The sequence below is a fragment of the Molossus molossus genome, unplaced genomic scaffold (assembly GCF_014108415.1).
Source record: "Molossus molossus isolate mMolMol1 unplaced genomic scaffold, mMolMol1.p scaffold_m16_p_4, whole genome shotgun sequence".
NCBI lineage: Eukaryota > Metazoa > Chordata > Mammalia > Chiroptera > Molossidae > Molossus > Molossus molossus.
Window position 1 is genome coordinate 62,578,121 of NW_023425377.1, and position 21,180 is coordinate 62,599,300.

At 40.8% G+C, this 21,180-nt stretch overlaps 1 protein-coding gene across 2 annotated transcripts in view; it reads right to left on the reverse strand.

Moving 5' to 3' along the window:
- PIWIL2 (piwi like RNA-mediated gene silencing 2) overlaps positions 1 to 21,180 on the reverse strand; it is a 90,767-nt gene that overhangs the window by 64,702 nt on the left and 4,885 nt on the right. For both annotated transcript variants that reach the window (XM_036240466.1, XM_036240467.1), the window contains exons 2-9: positions 12,439 to 12,526; positions 12,154 to 12,292; positions 10,734 to 10,940; positions 10,030 to 10,140; positions 7,231 to 7,348; positions 6,658 to 6,782; positions 5,485 to 5,565; positions 5,117 to 5,230 (exon numbers count right to left, since the gene is read on the reverse strand). In XM_036240466.1, the coding sequence (XP_036096359.1) occupies positions 5,117 to 5,230; positions 5,485 to 5,565; positions 6,658 to 6,782; positions 7,231 to 7,348; positions 10,030 to 10,140; positions 10,734 to 10,940; positions 12,154 to 12,292; positions 12,439 to 12,526 (983 nt within the window). The remainder of the gene's footprint in view (positions 1 to 5,116; positions 5,231 to 5,484; positions 5,566 to 6,657; positions 6,783 to 7,230; positions 7,349 to 10,029; positions 10,141 to 10,733; positions 10,941 to 12,153; positions 12,293 to 12,438; positions 12,527 to 21,180) is intronic.

The following is a 21,180-nucleotide window of genomic DNA, read 5'->3' on the forward strand; positions in this document are numbered from 1 at the left end:
CTCTAGAATCAATAAAGAAAAAACCATTTTTTTAAAATAAAAAAAATAAGAACAAGGAGGAAGACCTTGTATTACCAATATTAAAATATATTACTAAACCATAACAACTTTTTAAAAGTGTAATACCTACACAGAATTTAACAGATAAAGTTAGGGGTACAACATGGAAGAAAAAAAAAAAGAAGGGATAAAGCAAGGTCAAAAGCAAGTTTTGGGCTTGCCCAAAATGTATAAATAAAGTTAAAAAGATAGAAAGATGGTATAGGAGATGACTGTTTACTCACCTACAGGATGAAGTAGTAGAAAAATCCAGAAATAAGCTGCATTCAACTAGTGCATTATTATGAGAATAACCAAAGGGTTAAACTTGAAACAGTGTAAATAAATATTTTTTTAAAAGGGCAATTGAGAAATGCTTTAAAATTCTGAGGGAAAATTATCTCCAACTTAGAAATTTCATGTCCAATCAAACTAAGGCAAAATAAAGATATTTCAAACATGTAAGATCTCAAAAACATTTCCTGCAATATAGCCTTCCCCAGGAAAATACTGGAAGATATACTCTACACCAAAAGAAGAGTAAACCAAGAAAAAGGAGTCACGGATCCAAACTGCAGATTTGGTGTAAGAGGGAAAGGAGTCCTCACGACAATAAAGAGGAATCCTGCCCTGGCCAGGTGGCTCAGTTGGTTGGGGCACTGTCCCCTACACAAAACGGTGGTGGTTTCAATTCCCAGTTAGGGCATACCTAGGTTTCGGGGACAGGAGGCAACTGATCAATGTTTCTCACATTGATGTCTCTCTCTCCCTTTGTCCCCTCTAAAATTAATAAAACATATCCTCAGGTGAGGATAAAAAATAAAATAAGAGGAACTTCAAGACAATAGTTGTCCAGCCAACCTGGAGAGCAACCAGTCCAAATTAAAGCCAATCAGGTTTCAAGAGATTCAGAGCCCTGGCTGGTTTGGCTGGGCAGTTAGAGCATCAGCCTGTGGTCCAGAGAGACCCGGGTTCAGTTCCCGCTAAGGGCACAAACCTCAGTTGGAGTTTGTCCCTAGCCCTGGTTGGGTCGTACGGGAGGCAGTCACTCGTTGTGTCTCTTTCACGTCGATGTTTCTCTCTCTCTCTCCCCCCCTCCCACTCTATCTGAACAAAAAATGGAAAAATGTCCTCAGGTGAGGATTAAAAAAAAACAAAACAGATTTCTAATACTGAATTTTGTGGGGATGGGTCATTAAATACATTATTGAGAACTTAATAGCAACATATAAAACTTAACCTTTATTTGGCAAACCTTAACCTTAGTTGGCTCACTATCCTTTGGAAATATGTGAACTGGGCCATTCTGATAAGGATAAAAGCTGCTGCATATCTAAGGACCAAGCATTTGTGACCTTGAGGAAAATAATTGCTCTTTTGTGGTTTCCAGTGGTTCATGAGAACATAAAGGACACAGGGGAAGACAGGTGACAGAACCCCAAACCTGTAACAGGACTACAACATGAGAACTCCACATCTGACAGTGTGGTCATGCACTCTGTGCCCGTGTGCTTGGGTTCCACAGCTGGACTAAAGATCAGGATCACAAACATCCCAGGATTTGTGTGTGCGATGTGAGGTGATGCCTGACATAGAACTTCTTACTATCTAGAGAATGGGTACTCAAAACTATATCTAATTTTTTTTGGTTAATCCTCACCCATGGATATATTTTTTAGAGAGAGTGGACAGAAGGGAGGGAGGGGAAGAAAGAGAAACATCGATGTGAGAGAGAATCATTGATTAGTTGCCTCTCGAACACGCACCAACTAGGGCCAGGCATCGAACCTGCAACCCAGGCACATGCTCTTGACCTGGACCCCAACCCTCAACTCAGTGCGTGGGCCAATGCTCTAACCACCAACCCACACCAGCCATGGCACTAAATCTAATTTTATTTAAACAATCCAAGAAATATAATTGGGGGGGCAGGGAAGATGAAATTGACAAAATAACTGGCATTGGCATATAGAGTAAGGAGAATGTGAAGTTGAATTAGTGGTAATAAGTACATATATAATTATGTACTTAGAAAAATGGAGGTAAAAAGGTAATTTTTATATCCAAGATAAATAATTGTGCAGAAAACAAAAATAATCATAGTATACACTACATAACTCACCTATATATAGCTTCTGTGTAGTCACAATATAATAGGACTAAAAGTTTTACAGAAGTAAAACTTTAATTTAAAAAAATTTTAATAAATGGAAAGACATGCTATATTTGTGAATGGGAAGACTCACTGAACATTCCTCAGTCAAATGCCAACTTACTTTTTTCTTATTTTCACTAAATTATTCAACAGATCACACTAAAGAGTATGTAGACGGCATTCACTATGAAATTCTGAAAACAGAATTCCTTGACATATATTCAAACCTAACTAAACTACAATAATTAAAACAGTATCATATTGGTTTTTTTAATCCTCACCTGAGGATATTTTTCCATCTATCTTAAGATAGAGTGGGAAGAAGGGAGAGAAGGAGGGAGAGAGAGAGAGAGAAACATCCATGTGAGAGAGACACATCTACTGGTCACCTCCCGCAGGACCCTGACCAGGGCCGGGGATGAACCGCAACCACAAGGTCTGTGCCCTTGACTGGAATCGAACCCACGACTCATTGTGGTCTTCAGGCTGATGCTCCAACTACTGAGCCAAACTGGCCAGGGTAGTATATTGGTTTTAACCACTGGCTCAAAATGAAGTATTCAGAAAAATAGACTATGATAAATAGACTGTGATTTAAATCTAAAAAAAAAATTTTTTCAATAAATTGTCTAATAGTAACAAGACAATCATGATGATCCCAACATCACACCAAGATAAATTCCAGAAAGTTAACATTGGAAAACATGAAAACATAAAATAAGTAGATCTTTCTTAAGCACAAAAGTCAAGGCAGAAAACAAAGAAAGACCTAGTGATTTTATTTATTTTAATCCTCACCTGTGGATACTTTTTTCCCATTTATCTTCAGATAGAGTGAGGAAGAGGAAGGGAGAGGAGGGGGACAGAGAGGTGGGGGGGGGAGAGAGAAAGACATCCCTGAGAGAGAGACACATCCACTGGTTGCCTCCCGCACAACCCGACGAGGGCTGGGGATGAACCACAACCAAGGTACGTGCCCTTGACCCGAACTGAACCCGCAGTTCTTTGGTCCACGGGCTGATGCTCCAACCACTGAGACAAACCGGCCAGGGCATGAAAGACATAGTGATTTTATTTAATTTTAATTTTTTTTTCTTTATTGATTTTAGAGAGAGAGGAAAGAAGAGGGAGAGACAGAAACATTGATGAGAGAGAACATCGAATGGCGACCTCCTGCATGCTCCCCACTGGGGATTTGGCCCACAACCTGGGCAGGTGCCCTGACCGGGAATCAAACTGGTGACCTCTTGGTGCATGGGTCGATGCTCAACCACTGAGCCACATCAGCTGGGCCAAGACAGTGATTTTAGAACTCCAATGCTCTATCCATTGCGCCACAGAGCCTGCTAAGACAGTGATTTTAAAGACATCTATTTTTATTTAGTATTCTTGAATACTTACTACATGCTAGGAATAAACAAAGGCTGGGTGTACCATGTAAGAGAAAGAGACACAGCCCCCAGCGATCAAGAAGAGATATAATAAATCATCAGAAATTCACCCAAAAAAGTTTGAGCCATCCTCAACTTCTCTCTCACACTCCACATCTGTCAGGAAACTGACTGAGTGCTGCTTTCAAAATACATCCAGAAGCCAGCCATTGTCAGCACTTTCACTGCTGCCTCCCCATTCCCCCTAGATTACAATAGCCTCCTGGTTGGTCTCTCCACTCCTTCCCCATCCTTCTAGCTTATTCTCTTTACACTCAAGTCACTGCTTGGCTACAAGGCCTTATTTCACTCCAGGTAAAAGCTAAAAATCCTTACACTAACTAGCCTTACAGAGCCCTCTGTCCTCACTCCTCCATCTGCTCCATCATTCCACTCGCTCTTATCAAGCCACCTTGGCTTCCTTCCCTTCCTCTTCTGGAATGAGCCAGGCATACTTCTGTTTTAAGGCCTTTACCCTAGCTGTCCCTCTGCCAAAATTCCCTTATTCATATATTCACCTGGCTAACTCTCTCACCTCCTGCAAGAGTTGGCTCAAATGAGCTTGACCACTCTACTTAAAATTACTGCTCTCCACTCCCTCCCCACCGAATCTCCAGTACTCCTCATCTCTCCCACCCTGTGTATTCTTGTTCTTTCTTTCATAGCTCTCATCACTTCTAGTACGCTATATGATTTATTTATAATGCTTATTATTTATTATTTATCTGACCTGGCTACAATGTAAACTCCATGAGGAAAATAATCTTTCTTTGTTTTGTTAACTTATATGTTCCAAGACTCTGGTACACAACTAGAGCTGAGTAAAGGAATGAATAAATTTATCAGATAAGTAAATATTTATAAACCTAGTAACACCCAGCAGTTGTACACAGATGGAGGGAAAATAAAATTCTAGAGGGTAATTTGTCAATATATATTTAAATATCTTGTTATAGTAAATATCTTTAAATGTTCAGTCTTTTAATTAAATAATTCCATTTCTAAGTACATAGCCTAAAAAATGAAGTCACAGATGCACTTCATGTAACCATTACAAATCACACACATCTATACTTACTACAGTAAATGGTTGCTATAGTAACACATTTAAACAAAACTCAGGATGTATTTCTTTTAATCATCACCCGAGGATATTTTTCCATTTATCTTCAGTTGGGGGGGAGGGGGGAGAAACACATCAACTGGCTGCCTCCTACACAACCCCAACCAGGCCAAGGTTGGACCGCTGAGCCAAACTGGCCACGGTAGATGTGTGTATTAAATGACGTCTTCTTAACCAGAGACTTAAACACAATTCCCCCTCTATCTTGGCAGGACTTATGGAATGGAGCACTTCCATTCCGCATTCTTCATCTGTTCTACAATTTAAAACCCAAACAGTACAATGGCTATTATGTATTTATTACCAGCTATTACTGAGCTTTTCAGAAAAATGTTAGCTTGTTAAAGGCAGATCCCACCATTCACTCACATGACGTCCAGCACAGAATCATTTCGAATGACCTTATGGGAGACATCAGCTAGCAGGAAGAGACCGCCATCTGTCCTCCGGATGCTAGCTGCATAGCCTGGCCAGATCTGCAATCTGAGGATAGGCAGGCGGGCTTTAGATTAGGGTTTTAAAACAAGCACAGACACTTCCATGCCCCAATCTGAAACAATACTTGGAGCAGAATCTGTCCTTCCCTAGTAACAACAAGAAAGCACCAGTGCCCTGGCTGGTTTGGCTCAGCGGTTGGAGCGTCAGCCTGTGGACCAGAGAGTCCCGGGATCAGTTCCTGCCAGGGACATGTACCAAAAAAAAAAAAAAAAAGTGAAGAAGAGGAAAGCACCACTGACCTGTGCTGCTGCAGTACCACAGCACTCGTCGGGTCATAGAAGTTTCTCCCCACAAGCTTCATATCTAAAAGTTTCATTACCCTGAAATAAAGAGCAAGAATGGGTTTTCTAGTAGAAGAATCCAAAACACTAAGCTCCATCACTTTTAGCTATGTTTCCTTTGGAAGCCTAAAGGGTCAGAAACGTTGGTGCCCTTTGCACAGTTATAGCTTTTATCACGTCAATACTACTGACGAAAGAATGAGAAAGATTACCTTGGCATTTATCTTGGAGTATATGTAACTGACTACAGCTTTTACTATTTACTAGGTAACCAAAAATTGAGTTGATTTCCGAAGCTCAATTTATATTACTTTCACCATTAACTAAAAAGCATGTACAAGAGTCAGTTTCTAAATTTGTTATCAGTCTGGCAAAGGAAGTTGTTTGTTCCTGGCAGCTAAGCTTACTAGACTGAAATTAGATTCTGTGTTTCATTTAAAAATAAGTGGTTTGGGAGTGGTATTATGAAAATTAGGGAGTCTAAAAAAAAAGTTTAAAAATTATGAGTTGTCTGTATCCAAAAATTCAAGGAACTGGGAAAAAATTCTTCCAGCAAAAAATTTTATCTTCTTCCTCTTCGAGAAGCCACATCACTAACATCATCAAATATGTACTTAAAAAATCTGTTTTTTTAAAGTTTCTGAACACATCCCCCATCCAACTACCTCAAACCTACTTTCACATACCAAAATCTGATAAATCACTTGAGATACCTTTTGAGTAACTGATAGCCTCGGTATCATGCATTTATTATTAAATGTTTCCAAACTCTGTATACACACTGTAGCATAGTACCATCTAAGCTTCTAGAAGAGCATTGCGCTCGGCTGGTGTGGCTCAGTGGTTGAGCGCTGACCCATGCACCAAGAGGTTGCTGGTTCGATTCCCAGTCAGGGCACATGCCCAGGTTGTGGGCCCAAACCCCAGTGGGGGGCATGCAGGAGGCGACCAATCCTCTCTCATCGATGTTTTTACCTCTCTCCCCCTCTCCCTTCCTTTCTCTCTAAAATCAATAAAAAAAAAGAGTAAAAAAGTTGTTTAAAAAAATTAAAATATGCCTTTTTTTTTTTTTAAAGAGCATTGTTACAATGCTCTTGAGGTTGAGAAAAATAACGTCAGTTGTTTTCTCACCTTCGGAAAACAACATTGTAGAAGGGAATGCACAAGTCAGAACAGGGCTCCAGGATCTTGGTCAGCTGAATCTTAACGCTGATCTCCGCACCATCAGTTCTCCTTTGACTTTTTAACTCAAGAACCTAACAAATAAATATATGCAAATACATTAAAAAATGACAAAACTACCAAGCCCTATCCAAATGTGTCCTAGAAAACACTTATATATCTTAAATGTATTTTTTACTTTTCTCTCACTTTGCTGCCTACACTGGACAAAATCACAGCATGACAAACAGGATTTAAAACTGGATTTGGTGAGAGAAACCCAATGGTAAACTAGCAAAAAATCCCTTTGAATTTGAAATCTTAAACCATTCTTTGTCATTGAAGTCAAAGCTTCCTCCAACCACTCCTGTTAACATAAGAAGGGATTTCTTGAAGAACCCAAATGTAAAAGTTTCTCAGTTTGTCATTTCTTTGTTATGGAGAAGTCTAACTTCCCTCTAAGAATAGGAAAGTACAACTCAAATGTTTATGAAGTTTATGATTTCCCACCACTCAAGGCATCAGAACACTGCTGGGTCTCACTTGTTGAAGCTTAACAGGCAGATAGAGAATGGATCCATCAAAAGCAGTGACGTTTCCGGTGACAGTTTGATGGTCCTTCAACATGCCAAACCTCATGCTTTTGCATTCCACATTGGGACTAGAAAATAATAAAAAGGATTTTATTTCAATTTGACTCAAACAGCCATGTAATAGGTTCATTAGAGAAGCAGTCTCTTGTAACTACTGCTCCATCTAGTGATAATAAAAATTCAAATACTGTATCTAACTAAAAAAGAAACTTGTCCCAAGGATACTTGCTCACAAGAAATAAAAACAACCCATAATTCCAGTCCCCCAAAAGCAAAATGCCTTAGCATGTCAGGCATTTTTCCTTAGCATACATTCTTCCAGAGTTTAGACCACAGGGTCAAAAAACTTTTTCTGTAAAGGGCCAGGTAGTAAATATTTTAGGCTTTACAAGCCACATGGTCTCTGCTGCAATTACTCAATTCTGCCAACATAGCACAAAAGCACCGTAGACAATGTAAACCAATGAGTATGGCTACATTCCAGAAAAACTTTACTATGGGATTTTACGCTAACCTTTTTTCACTCATGGCAATTTCAACTTTTTACTGATTTATTACCACAAATCTTACAGTTATGAAAAACTCTAGTAGCTCCTTTGTACCATGACTGTCCCATTACATCACAATAATACAAAACCTTGACTCCAAGACTTTAAAGGGTCAAGCATGTTCAAGTACATGAATAAAGATGAAAAAAAACCAAGTGGTAAATCCAATATCGTTTTCCCCAAAACCAAACATTCACATGCTAATATTACATTTCAACACATTTTTTTAAAAAATTCATGTACGTACATTCACATGAACACAGTGTTCAAAGATGTCCTTGTAGACTCCCTTCCTGTAGTACAAGGAAGCTACAGTATGACCAGTCCACTGTAATACATCCTCTCAACACTCTCAGTGGCCTGGCACACTCTTCACATTGTAGTTTCAAAGGTCCAGATCTACAAGCTCTAATTATATAGAATTCATGTTTTCTCCCGGTCAATGCAGAGACCTGTGAAGACTCTTACACTCTTTTCTGTTTCATTAACATTTGTCAGTCCATTTCCAGATAAAGGGTTCTTTCCTCTTGTTAACGCTCAGCCCTTTCCCTTACATTCTAGAATAGGCACATTCCCATTACCTTCCACCAACAAGGTTCAATTTCACTCTCTCTTCTAGATACTTCTCTTCACCTGTCAAATCGCTCAGCTCTTTCTTACCTCATAGAAATCTTTCAAAGCAATCCTGCTATGCTCTTTAATTATCATGCCATTTCTCATTCCTCTTACACACTTCTGAAATAATGGCCAATTCGCTGGCTATTATTCCTATGTTCTCCTTTGTTCTTTTTTTTATTCATAACTCTAACAAAGTACTAGTAGATCACCAAGGGTACTTTTGGAAGCAAATTAAATAACTTTTTTTTCTGTGGCCAAAGTCAACCACCTCCTCTCCATTCAAATGAGCCCTTCCTTTGTCTTTATAACCTGTCTTCAAGGTATTTTTCCCTAACTTCCTTGCTTCTCTTTCATTCCACTTCTCCCTCTAGTACCAATTAGTAGTTGTCCGTCAAAAATCAGTCTTCCATATTCCTAGTTTCTCCAGAGATACTTCAAAATACTCATTTTCACAATTCCAGCTAATAACCTCCAGCTAATAACTCTCCTGAGATTTTAATAAAGAACACAAACTAATACGAATTCTTAATTTTAAAAAAGTACGATCAGTCCTAAAGTTATTGATATAACATTAAAGTTATTTTCTTTGATTTTCTTACACTCAAATTTAACCCTACACTGTCACTGGAGAGCCATCAAATATTGATGAGACTCATGTAGGGAGGATCCAGGTTTTTGGGGAAGTGCATATTATACCACTGGAAGAGAGGGGCTCTGTTTAAGAAGAGGAATACAAAATGACAGAGACAGCGCCGGTTTGGCTTAGCAGTTATAATGTCGGCCCGCAGACCAATGAGTCACAGGTTCAATTCCGGTCAAGGGCACATACCTCGGTTGTGGTTCGTCCTCAGCCCTGGTACGGGTCATGCAGGAGGCAACCAATCAATGTGTCTCTCTCACATCGATGTTTCTCTCTCTCTCCCCCTCTATCTGAACAAAAATGGAAAAATATCCTCAGTGAGGATTAAAGAAACAACATGACAGATACAAAATAAGTTAAAAGGTCAGGGAAGGGGGCCCTGGCCGGTTTGGCTCAGCGGTTAGAGCGTCCGCCTGTGGTCTGGAGAGACCCGGGTTCGGTTCCCGCTAAAGGGCATGTACCTCGGTTGCAGTTTGTCCCCGGCCCTGGTTGGTCGTGCGGATGGCAGCCACTCGATGTGTCCTTTTCACATCGATGTTTCCCTCTCTCTCTCTTCCTCTCTCTCCCTCCAACTCTGTCTGTACAAAAAATGGAAAAATGTCCTCGGATGAGGATTAAAAAAAAAAAAAAAGGTCAGGGAAGGGGATTTACGTAAGTACAAGGCCCTTAACTTAAGTTTCATTAACTTCATAGTAAATCATTTCTAATCTCATGCATAAAACTGTACCTATTAAGTTAAAATCTGAATTGGTAAAATAAATAAACAAACAAACAAACAAAATGTTACCTTAAACTTACTGCAAGGACCTGCATACATTCATTGTTGTAGGGGTGGGGGAGAAGTTCATCAGGAATTATACAAAAAAATATTCAGTTATTCCAGGAGAATGATTTCATTACTGCTTTGTAAGAAATGAATACAGAGAAAAAAAGCTGTGAATACCTGAAAGTCACATGATATTGATAAACTGCTTCGTTATGACATTGTATTTTGATAAGGTTCAATCCCAAAGGCTGAGGTATTCCTTTTGAACCTTGCTTCACAAAAAGCTCTCTGGAAAATAAAAAACAAAAGCACCCACACATACCAAAAACAATGAAAACAAACAACCCATACCACGCACACACACAAATAGGATAGGGAAAAGTAGTATTTTATACTTTTCTTACAGATACACAAAGCAAGTAATGAGACGTACAAAAGCAAGCTTTGAAGGCTAGTAGATAAATGAAAATTAAAGAAAATCATCCTATTTGTCCTAATATCACTGGAATAAACTAGGCCAGCTAACTAAGAACACAAGAATTAATTCTACAGAGAAAAATTAATCGCTATAATATTTTTTTCTAAATGATTTCATCTTCACCACGACAAAGAATTGTCTATGTCTGAATCAGAAAGGAAATGGAAAGCCACGAGTCCACTCTCTGGTACATACTATCTCTATATCATTAATTCCATTCCACTTCAGAAATTGTCCCACCTCTTTGTCATTCTCCCATGAGCAAAAAACCCAAAATGAACAACCTTGTAATATCTACCACCCATGGAGGACTTCAGACACAACAGAAACAAAGTTCATAATACTATGAGAAAGACCCCTCCCACATCACTTCCAAGCAAAGAAGGCTGAGCTCCTGACTTACTTTTCCTTGTGTTCTGCAGTCCCTAGTGAAAGGCGATCCAGAGAGTGTAGGGAGGGCGGGGGCAGAGGTGGTGATGATGGCTGCTGGGCAGGACCCCGAGAAGGAATGTTGACAGCACTGGGAACCTTGTACACACCTCTGCCTACACCACCAGCTGCTCTTCCTAATGGTAATACAGGCACATCCATATTCCCTCTTCCAAGCATTCTGAAATGTTGAAAAGAGGCAAATCAGGACCTTCTTAATTATACTTCTATCTCTGCCCCATCTAAATGATCCCCCCAAATTTACATTCTCTTCCTAGAGGAGTTAGCAAGAGGGACAGAAGCTTTGGGATTCTCTCCAAGTCCAATATGACTTACTCACCAATTGCTGCTAATATTGACTCTCAGGGGCAACTTCCATGGCAGAATTGGGGTGGGAGTTTGACTCCTAATGAGCGGTTTTCAACCTGTGGGTCACGACCCCTTTGGGGGTCGAACGACCCTTAGGGGACAGGGTCCCCTAAGACATAACAGTAGCAAAATTACAGTCATAAAGTAGCAACAAAAATAATTTTATGGTTGGGGGTCACAACATGAGGAACTGTATTAAAGGGCTGCAGCATTAGGAAGGTTGAGAACCACTGCCTTAGATTAAAGAACTACTACAATCAGGCTTTTTTTTTTTAAATCCTCACGAGAGGACATTTTCCCATTTATCTTCAGATATAGTGGCAGGGAGGGAGAGAGGGAAACTGTGAGAGGGACACATTGACATATTGCCTCCCACCTGACCCCAGCCAGGGCCAGGGACCAGCTGCAACCAAGGTATGTGCCCTTGGCCGGAATCGAACCCTCGAACTCATTGGTTCGCGGGCCAGTGCTCTAACTGCTGAGCCTAACTGGCCAGGCCAATCAGGTTAACTTCTTAAGAGAGCAAATGAAGCTGTGAAGTGCCCAGTGGAGAATTGCTTTTTACCCTTTTCTATTTTTTGTTGTTGTTGTTAATCTTCACACAAGGATATGTTCCCATTTGTTGTCAGACAGAGATGGAGGGAGGGAAAGAGAAAGGGAGGGAGAAACATTGACGTTTCTAGACATATCGATTGGTTGCCTCCAGAATGACCCCGACTGGGGCTGGGAATTGAACCTGCAACCAGGTACATGCCCTTGACTTGGAACTGAACCCGAGACCCTTTGGTCCGAGGGATGATGCTCTAACCGCTGAGCCAAACTAGCCAGGACAACTTTTTTTACCCTTTTCTAATGACTAATTGGATCAGTAGCTGCTCACTACTCTTGGAAAGTATCCACTGTTTAATATAAAACCATGCATTGTTTTTTTGTGAGATAATACAACCATTTTAGAGTTACCCTTTGGACTTACAGAGAAACTTCATCTGAATTTGACAGCTCCCTGAGAAAGGAACTTTACTCACCTATTCCAACCAATGGTGGCCTCTGCCATCTTGCTATCACCAGCTGCCAACACTGATGGATCCGGAAAAGTGGGATGTGGTTCTTCTTTTTCCTTGTGCACCACATTGATAGATAAGCCTCTACCTAAAATGCCTCTACCTGAATGGAAAGACCAAACCCCAGCTATAACTGTGAGTTGAACACATTGTAAAGAATAGGTATTTTTCTGAATATAAACTGTAGGAATTTAAGAATAAAGCAATCATACATACCACCATGTTTTCTCAAGTTAGTTTTCCACATACCTAAGGAAGGCATTTCCCGTTTCGCAGGGGTTTGGGACACTGTTTCAAGTCCCAGTCCTTGGAACATGGAGACCAAACCCACAGATTCCTGTGGAAAGTCAAAGAATAAAATCATTCCAAGATGTAGTTTAAAACCTCAGAAACACTGATGGTTTTCTTAAAGTCTTGGTAAATAATAAAAATAATCTTCATTGATTGATTGGTTGATTTTAGAGAGAGAAAGGAAGGGAGGAAAACATCAATTTGTTGTTCCACTTATTTATGCATTCATTGGTTGATTCTTGTATGTGCCCTGACTGGGAGTTAAACCCGAAACCTTGGGGAATTGCAGGTGTTGGGAACGTCCAGCCCATGGTCTGCATAAGGTTCAGCCCATGGGCTAGATAAGGCCTCAGGAATCATTTGGTCTGGCCCTGCCGAGGCAACCTTAGGCAGGAATCAAAATTAAATAAATCTAGTTTTCATAGCAACATAAATTTATATTAAGTGAATCATAATAATAACATAAATTTTGAGGCACAAGTAAGGAACGTCCATTACAGGATAGACAGGACACATAGGAGTACATGACAGAACAGACACATATGCTTCTTGTCAGCTGCCCCTGGCCCATCTGCCTGTATTGCAGTGACTCAGAGGACAGTCAGTGCCAAGCAGGCTGGGAGTGTACATGTTGCGAAAGTGTTAACACACTGTGGTGAAACTATGGCGATCCAGTGATGAGACAAGATGCAATGAGATGATTCCTCACAACATTGATGACCTTGCCTCCAATGATTGATGATGATGTTGTCGACTTCTCTGTCAACACAGAAGATAACTCCAATACAACCTTTATTCACACGTTCACAATCAACAATCCTCACAAAAACCAAATATCAGATTAAGATTAAGGAAATTACAGTACACAGAAAGGACCTCATTAGTCAATGACATGAACACTGGATACATTCCAAATCCAAGATGTGAAGAGTGATCAAAGCAAAAGAATCACATTGCTAGTGACACACACACTAGATGGTTATTAAAACTTAAGTCGTGTGACATCCTACAAATGGCAACTACAACGAAAAGAAAAGTTGATGCAGAATGTCGATTTTCCCAAGAGAAATGGACAAATGATTATTTTTTTGTTTCAGTCAAAGGCAAACCTGTGTACCTAGTTTGTGGCCAATACATTAGAACTAATGAAAAAAGCCAATCTCACTCAGGCCAGTTTGGCTCAGCGATTAGAGCTTTGGCCCACAGACCAAAGAGTCTCCTATTTCATTCTGGTCAAGGGCATGTACCTTGATTATGGTTCAGTCCCTGGCCCTGTTGGCGTTGTGCACAAAGCAACCACTTGATGTGTCTCTCTCACATCGATGTTTCTCTCTCTCTCTCTCTCCCCCCATCTCACTATCTGAAGATAAATGGAAAAATGTCCTCGGGTGAGGATTTTTTTAAAAAAACAAAGAAAAGGATGGTGGCGGGCAGGATCGGAGGGAGGGCGAGTGTGTGAGAGAGCGAGCAAGTGTGTGAGTGGAACGTGAAGGTGGATGACCAAACCCAAGCAATGCAGAGCTGCAGAGCAGAAAGTTCCTGTGCTGTGGACTGGAGCAGCCAGCTACTGTGGTAAGTGGCACTTCAGGGCACTTCTCCCTGTGCCACTGGGAGGTCCCACCATTTTGGAGATCCTGGGTCTTCCCTGGGAGGAGGCCGTGGGAGCAGCTAGGGCCCAGCAACCCGAGCCCACCAACGCACCTGGCATCATCAGACCAGTGGACACTCTGTGTCAACACAGACCAATGCACAGTAGTGGAGCTCCCAAGGTGCTGGTTGCGGAAGCCACAGACAGCTGGGAGCCCAGAACCATCCCCCATAGTAGCAGCCCAATCAGAGTTGAGATATACCCCAACAACAGAGGCTGGGAAGCAGACATCCATCCCCAGGCAATAGAAGTACAGATCAGCAGCTAAGACCCATCCCCAAAAACCACAACAAAAGCTGAGCAGGAGTGAGCCCCATGGGGCAGCGGCATTCCCCATCCACCAGCGGCAGGACCTGGGGCTCCACAGAAGCCTGTGCAGTCCAGCAGCTCACAAATGCAGTAGTAAGCCAAAGACCGAGAGAGACTGGTGCGATCCAGCTGCCCGCCCACGAGAATTGCAGGGTGCGGGGGCACAAGAGAGGCCTGTGCAACCCAGCAGGGACTGTGCGATCCAGTTACCCTCTGGACATGCGGGGTGCTGAAGCACCAGAGAGGCCTATGTGACCCACCAGGGACTGTGTGATCTACATGGAGCCCCAGGTCCTGCCGCTGGCAGGTGGGGAATGCTGCTGCCCCGTGGGGCTCAACTCCTGCTCAGCTTTTGTTGTAGTTTTTGGGGATGGGTCTCAGCTGCTGATCTGTACTTCTATTGCCTGGGGATGGATGTCTGCTCCCCAGCCTCTGTTGCTGGGGTATATCTCAACTCTGATTGGGCTGCTACTATGGGGGATGGTTCTGGGCTCCCAGCTGTCTGTGGCTTCCGCAACCAGCACCTTGGGACCTGTGGGGTGCTGAAACACCAGAGAGGTCTGTGAGACCCAGCAGGGACTGTGCAATCTAGTTACCCTCGGGACTTGTGGGGTGCTGAAGCACCAGAGAGGACTGTGCAAACCAGCAGGGACGGCACGCTCTAGTTACCCACAGGGCCTATGGGGTGCTAAAGCACCAGAGAGGCCTGCACAACCCAGCAGGGACTGTGCCATCCAGTTACCCGCGAAATCTGCGGGGTGCTGAGGCATCAGAGAGGCCTGTGAGATCCAGCAGCCCATAACATAGCCATAGAGCCAGGCCCCCAAAGAAACTGTGTGATCCAGTGACCCGCAGGGCCTGCAGGAGGCGGGGGCACCAGAAAGGCCTGTGTGACCCAGCTGCCCACAAGATAGGTGCAGAAGATGTGAAAATGAAGGCGGAGTGAATAGAAGCTACACAGAGGACCTCCCAGGACCCAATGAGAATTACAACTGAAATAAAGACAAATTGTCAGAAAAAAAACAACAACAGAAAAGCAGCAGGACAGGACCACATAACCAGAGACACTGGTAGGATCTGCGGAGGTGCGAGAGGGTGGCGGGCTGAGAGCCCATGGCCAGCAGCAGTCTTAGCTGTGAGCAACACCCTTGGGGAATAAAGATCAAGTCTGCTCCACAGTGCAGAGAGCCAGGACAGAGCACTAAAATAGCCACAGCCACTCACCTGGGGGTTAAGGCAGAGGAGGGGAGACTAGGCTGGGGACACATGGGATATGGAGGGCACTCAGAGTTTTTGCTGAGTTGTGGCCACAAAGGACGGTGGCCAGTATGCTCCTTCCTAGAGCTGTGGGAAAAAGCAGCTGCCTGCCCCCCTCAGAGATTCAGCCTTTCTCAATTGAGGCAAAGAAATACAAATTGAGGCTCATTAATAACCAGCATCTGCCCCACCCTCTGGAAATCCTCTTATGCAGAACACCAGGGCTACAGTCCAAGACACTGAGTAACTGAGACTACTAGCCACCAGAAAAAAGCTAGAGGATAACTGAACCTTTCCTGGGCTTGCAAATCTACCCAGGAAAGTAAGACTTGACAGAGGTGTTTAACATGGGCCCACCCAGGCACATCCAAACCCAGTAGAGAAAACACCAACACCCATAGGGACAATTTGGCAGGCTCCAAAACCCACTGAGATAACCAAAATGGTGAAACCAATAAACAAATCCCAAATGAAAGAACAAGAGAACTCTATCAAAGATGAGATAAATGAAATGTAGTTAAGCAAATTATCAGAGGTAGAGTTCACAGCCATGATCTTGAGGAAGCTCAATGGCATGAGTAAGGACATCAGCACCATGAGTAAAGATATAGAAATGTTGAAAACCAAACAAGTGAAAATGAAGAATGATGCAGCAGAAATAAGAACACACTGGAAGGACTAACCAGCAGAGCAGAGGAAGCTGAGGACTGGATCAGTGAATTAGAAGACAGGGTAGAGAAAAAAATCAACCAATCAAAAATCCAAAAGGAAAAAAAAACAGGTAAAAAACAGGAAGACAGCTTAAGAGAACTGTGAGACAACTAGAAACGTAATAACATTCGCATCGTAGGAGTCCCTGAAGAGGAAGAAAATGGGTAAAAATTAGAGAATATATTTGAAGAAATAGTGACAGAAAACTTTCCTAACTTGTTGAACAAAGAAGGCATTCAAGTTCAAGATGCACAGAGAGCCCCAAGTAAGAAGAACCCAAACAAGCCCACACCAAGACACATAGTAATTGAAGAGCAAAAAATTAAAGACAAAGAGAGAATCCTAAAGGCAACAAGAGATAAGCAACAGGTTACCTACCAAGGAAACCCCATAAGGCTGTCAGCTGACCTCTCAACAGAAACACTACAGGCCAGAAGGGAGTGGCATGAAGTAATCAAGATCATGAAAAATAAGGATCTGAATCCAAGACTACTCTATCCAGCAAGGCTATCATTCAAAATAGGTCAAATAAAGAGCTTTCCAGACAAAAAAAAAAAAAAAAAAAGGCTAAGGGACTATATTAACACCAAACCAGCACTGCAAGAAATGTTAAAAGGACTGCTGTAATTAGTAGAAGAAATAGGAAGAAAAATCGAGCCACACTAACCAAAAATGGCAAATAAGTACATATCAATTATCACCTTAAATGAAAATGGATTAAATGCTCCAATAAAAAGACCCAAGTAGCGGACTGGATAAGAAAGCATGACTCACATATATGTTGTTTACAAGACCCCCATCTCACAACAAAAGACTCACATAGGTTGAAAGTGAAGGGATGGAAGTCTTCCTTCTTCTTGAATTTTTGAAATAGTTTGAGGAGAATGAGTATTAGTTCTTCTTTGAATATTCAGTAAAATTCCCCCATGAAGCCATCCGGCCCTGGGCTTTTGTTTGCTGGGAGAGTCTTGATTACATCTTCAATTTCTTTTGCTGTTATTAGTCTGTTCAAGTTTTCTATCTCTTCCCAGTTCAGTTTTGGGAGACTTTGTGTTTCTGGAAATTTGTCCATTTCACTTAGATTGTCGAATTTGTTGCCATATAATTACTCATAATATTTGTTAACAATCCTTTGTATTTCTGTAGTGTCAGTTATTATTTCTCCTCTTTCATTTCTGATTTTGTGTATTTGGTTCTCTCTCTTTGTTTCTTGGTGAGTTTAGCTAAGGGTCCATCATCTTGTTTATCTTTTTAAAGAACCAGCTCTTCGTTTCATCGATCCTTTTAATTGTTTTTTTGGTCTCCATGTCATTTATTTCTGCTCTGGTCTTTACTATTTCCTTCCTTCTACTTGCTCTGGGGTTTTCTTGTTGTTTGCTTTCTAGTTCTTTAAGTTGTGAGGTTAGATAGTCTATTAGAAATTTTTCTTGCTTTTTGAAGTAGGCCTTTAGTGCTATAAACTTCCCTCTCAGAACTGCTTTCACTGCATCCCATAGATTTTGTGCAGTTGTGTGTTCATTTTCATTGGTTTTCAGGAAGTTTTTAATTTCTTCCTTGATCTCCATGGTAACCCATTCATTGTTCAATAACATGCTACTTATCCTCCATGTTTCCAAATGTCTTTGCATGTTCTTGTTGCATTTGATTTCTAGTTTCATGCCACTGTGTTCCATCCCTTCACTTTCAAGTGTCTTCTCAGATCACAGTGGCATGAAAGAAGACACTTGAAAGGGAAGGGATGGAAAAATCTTTCAAGCAAACCGAAAGGAAAAAAAAAGCAGGGGTAGTAGCAATACTTATATCTGAAGAAGTAGAATTCAAAATGAAGGCCATAACTAGAGACAAAGAAGGTCACTACATAATATGAAAAGATCTATACAACAGGAAGATATAACCTTGGTAAACATATGTGCACCCAATATAGGAGCACCAACATATATTTAAAATCTTTTGGAGGTCTTGAAAGGAGAAATCAACACCAATACAATCATAGCAGGGGACTTCAACACCCCGTTGACATCACTGGATAGATCTTCTAGACAAAAAATTAACAAGGAAACACAGACTCTAAATGAAACGCTAGATCAAATAGATGTAATAGATATCTACAGAGAATGACACGCCAAAACCGCAGAATTCACATTCTTCTCAAGTGCACATGGGACATTCTCAAAGATAGACCATATGTTAGGGCACAAACTAAGTCTCTACAAGTTCGAGAAGACTGAAATCATATCAAGCATCTTCTCAGATCACAATGGCATGCAACCAGAAACCAATTGCAACAAGAACATGCAAAGACATTTGAAAACATGGAGGCTAAATAGCATGTTATTGAACAATGAATGGGTTACCATGGAGATCAAGGAAGAAATTAATAACTTCCTGGAAACCAATGAAAATGAACACAAAACAACTCAAAATCTATGGGATGCAGCGAAAGCAGTTCTGAGAGGGAAGTTCATAGCACTCAGGCCTACCTCAAGAAGCAAGAAAAATCTCTAATGGACTATCTAACCTCACAAATTAAAGAACTAGAAAGCAAAGAGAAAGAAAATCCCAGAGCTAGGAAAAGAAGGAAACAATAAAGACCAGAGCAAAAATAAATGACATGGACACCAAAAAACAATTCAAAGGATCAATGACACAAGGAACTGGTTCTTTGAAAAGACAAACAAGATTGATGGACTGTCAGCTAGACTCACCAAGAAAGAGAGAGAACCCAAATACACAAAATCAGAAATGAAAGAGGAGAAATAATAACTGACAACACAGAAATACAAAGGATTGTTCACAGATATTATGAACAATTATACAGCAACAAATTCGACAATCTAAGCGAAATGGACAAATTTCTAGAAACACACAGTCTCCCAAACTGAACCAGGAAGAGATAGAAAACTTGATCAGACTAAAACAACAAAAGAAAATGAAAATGTAATCAAGACTCTCCCAGCAAACATAAGTCCAGGCCTGAACGGCTTCACAGGGGAATTTTACCGAACATTCAAAGAAGAATATTCATTCTCCTCAAACTATTTCAAAAAATTCAAGAAGGAAGACTTCCAAACTCGTTTTATGAGGTCAGCATAATTCTAATTCCAAAACCAGAAAAGACACTACAAAGAAATAAAACTACAGACCAATATCCCTGAAGAACATAGATGCCAAAATCATGAACAAAATACTAGCAAATCAAATCCAGCAATGCATCAAAAAAATTATTCACCATGACCAAGTGGGATTCATCCCAGGGATGCAAGGCTAGTACAATATTCGCAAATCAATAAATGTGATACACCACATAAACAAAATGAAAGATAAAAATCATATGATCATATCCATAGATGCTGAAAAAGAATTCGACAAAATCCAGCACCCATTTCTGATAAAAACACTCAGCAATCTGGGAATAGAGGGATCATATCTCGACATAATAAAGGCCATATATGAAAGACATACAGCCAACATCATACTCAATGGACAAAAATTAAAAGCATTTCCCTTACGAACAGGAACAAGACAAGGATGCCCACTTTCGCCACTCTTATTTAACATAGTACTGGAAGTCTTAGCCACAGCAATCGGACAGAAAGAAAAAATAAAAGGGATAAAAATGGGAAAGGAGGACGCAAAACTGTCATTATTAGCAGATGACATGATACTACATGTAGAAAACCCCAAAAACTCCATCAAAAATCTACTAGACTTTTTAAATGAATTTGGCAAAGTAGCAGGATACAAAATTAACGTCGAGAAATCGATGGCATTCTTATACACCAATGACGATCTCACAGAAAGAGAAACTAAAAATCAATCCCATTTACCATCACGGCAAAAAAATTAAGATACCTAGGAATAAACTTAACCAGAGAAATAAAAGACCTATTCGCAGAAAACAACAGGTCATTGAAAAAAGAAATAGAGGAAGATATGAAAAAGTGGAAGCACATACCTTGTTCATGGATTGGAAGAATTAACATCATTAAAATGTCCATACTACCCAAAGCAATCTATACATGCAGTGCAATCCCCATCAAAATACCAACGACATACTTCACAGAATTAGAACAAATACTTCAAAAATTCATATGGAACCAAAAAAAAAAAACCTCGAATAGCCACAGCAATCTTGAAAAGGAAGAACAAAGTTGGAGGGATCAAATGATCAGATTTCAGGTTATACTACAAAGCCACTGTAATCAAAACAGCCTGGTACTGGCCCACAAACAGGCATATAAACCAGTGGAACAGAACAGAGAACTCAGAAATAAACCCAAGGTAATATACTCAGTTAATATTTGACAAAGGTAGCAAGAGCATACAGTGGAGTCAAGACAGCCTCTTTAATAAATGGTGTTGGGAAAATTGGACAGCTACATGCAAAAAAATGAAACTAGACCATCAACTTACACCATACACAAGAATAAACTCAAAATGGATAAAAGACTTAAATGTGACTCATGAAGCCAATAAAAATCCTAGAAGAAACTGTAGGCAACAAAATTTCAGACATCACATGCAGCAGAATTTTCACTGATACATCACCTAAGGCAACAGAAACAAAGGAAAAAATGAACACATGGGACTACATCAAACTCAAAAGCTTCTGCACAGCGAAAGATACAATCATCAAAATTGAAAGGCAACCCACTGTATGGGAGAGCATAATTGCCAATGATATATCAGATAAGGGGTTAATTTCCAATACATATAGTCCTCATACAACTCAACAAAAGGAAGACAAAGAACCCAATTTAAAAATGGGCAGAGGA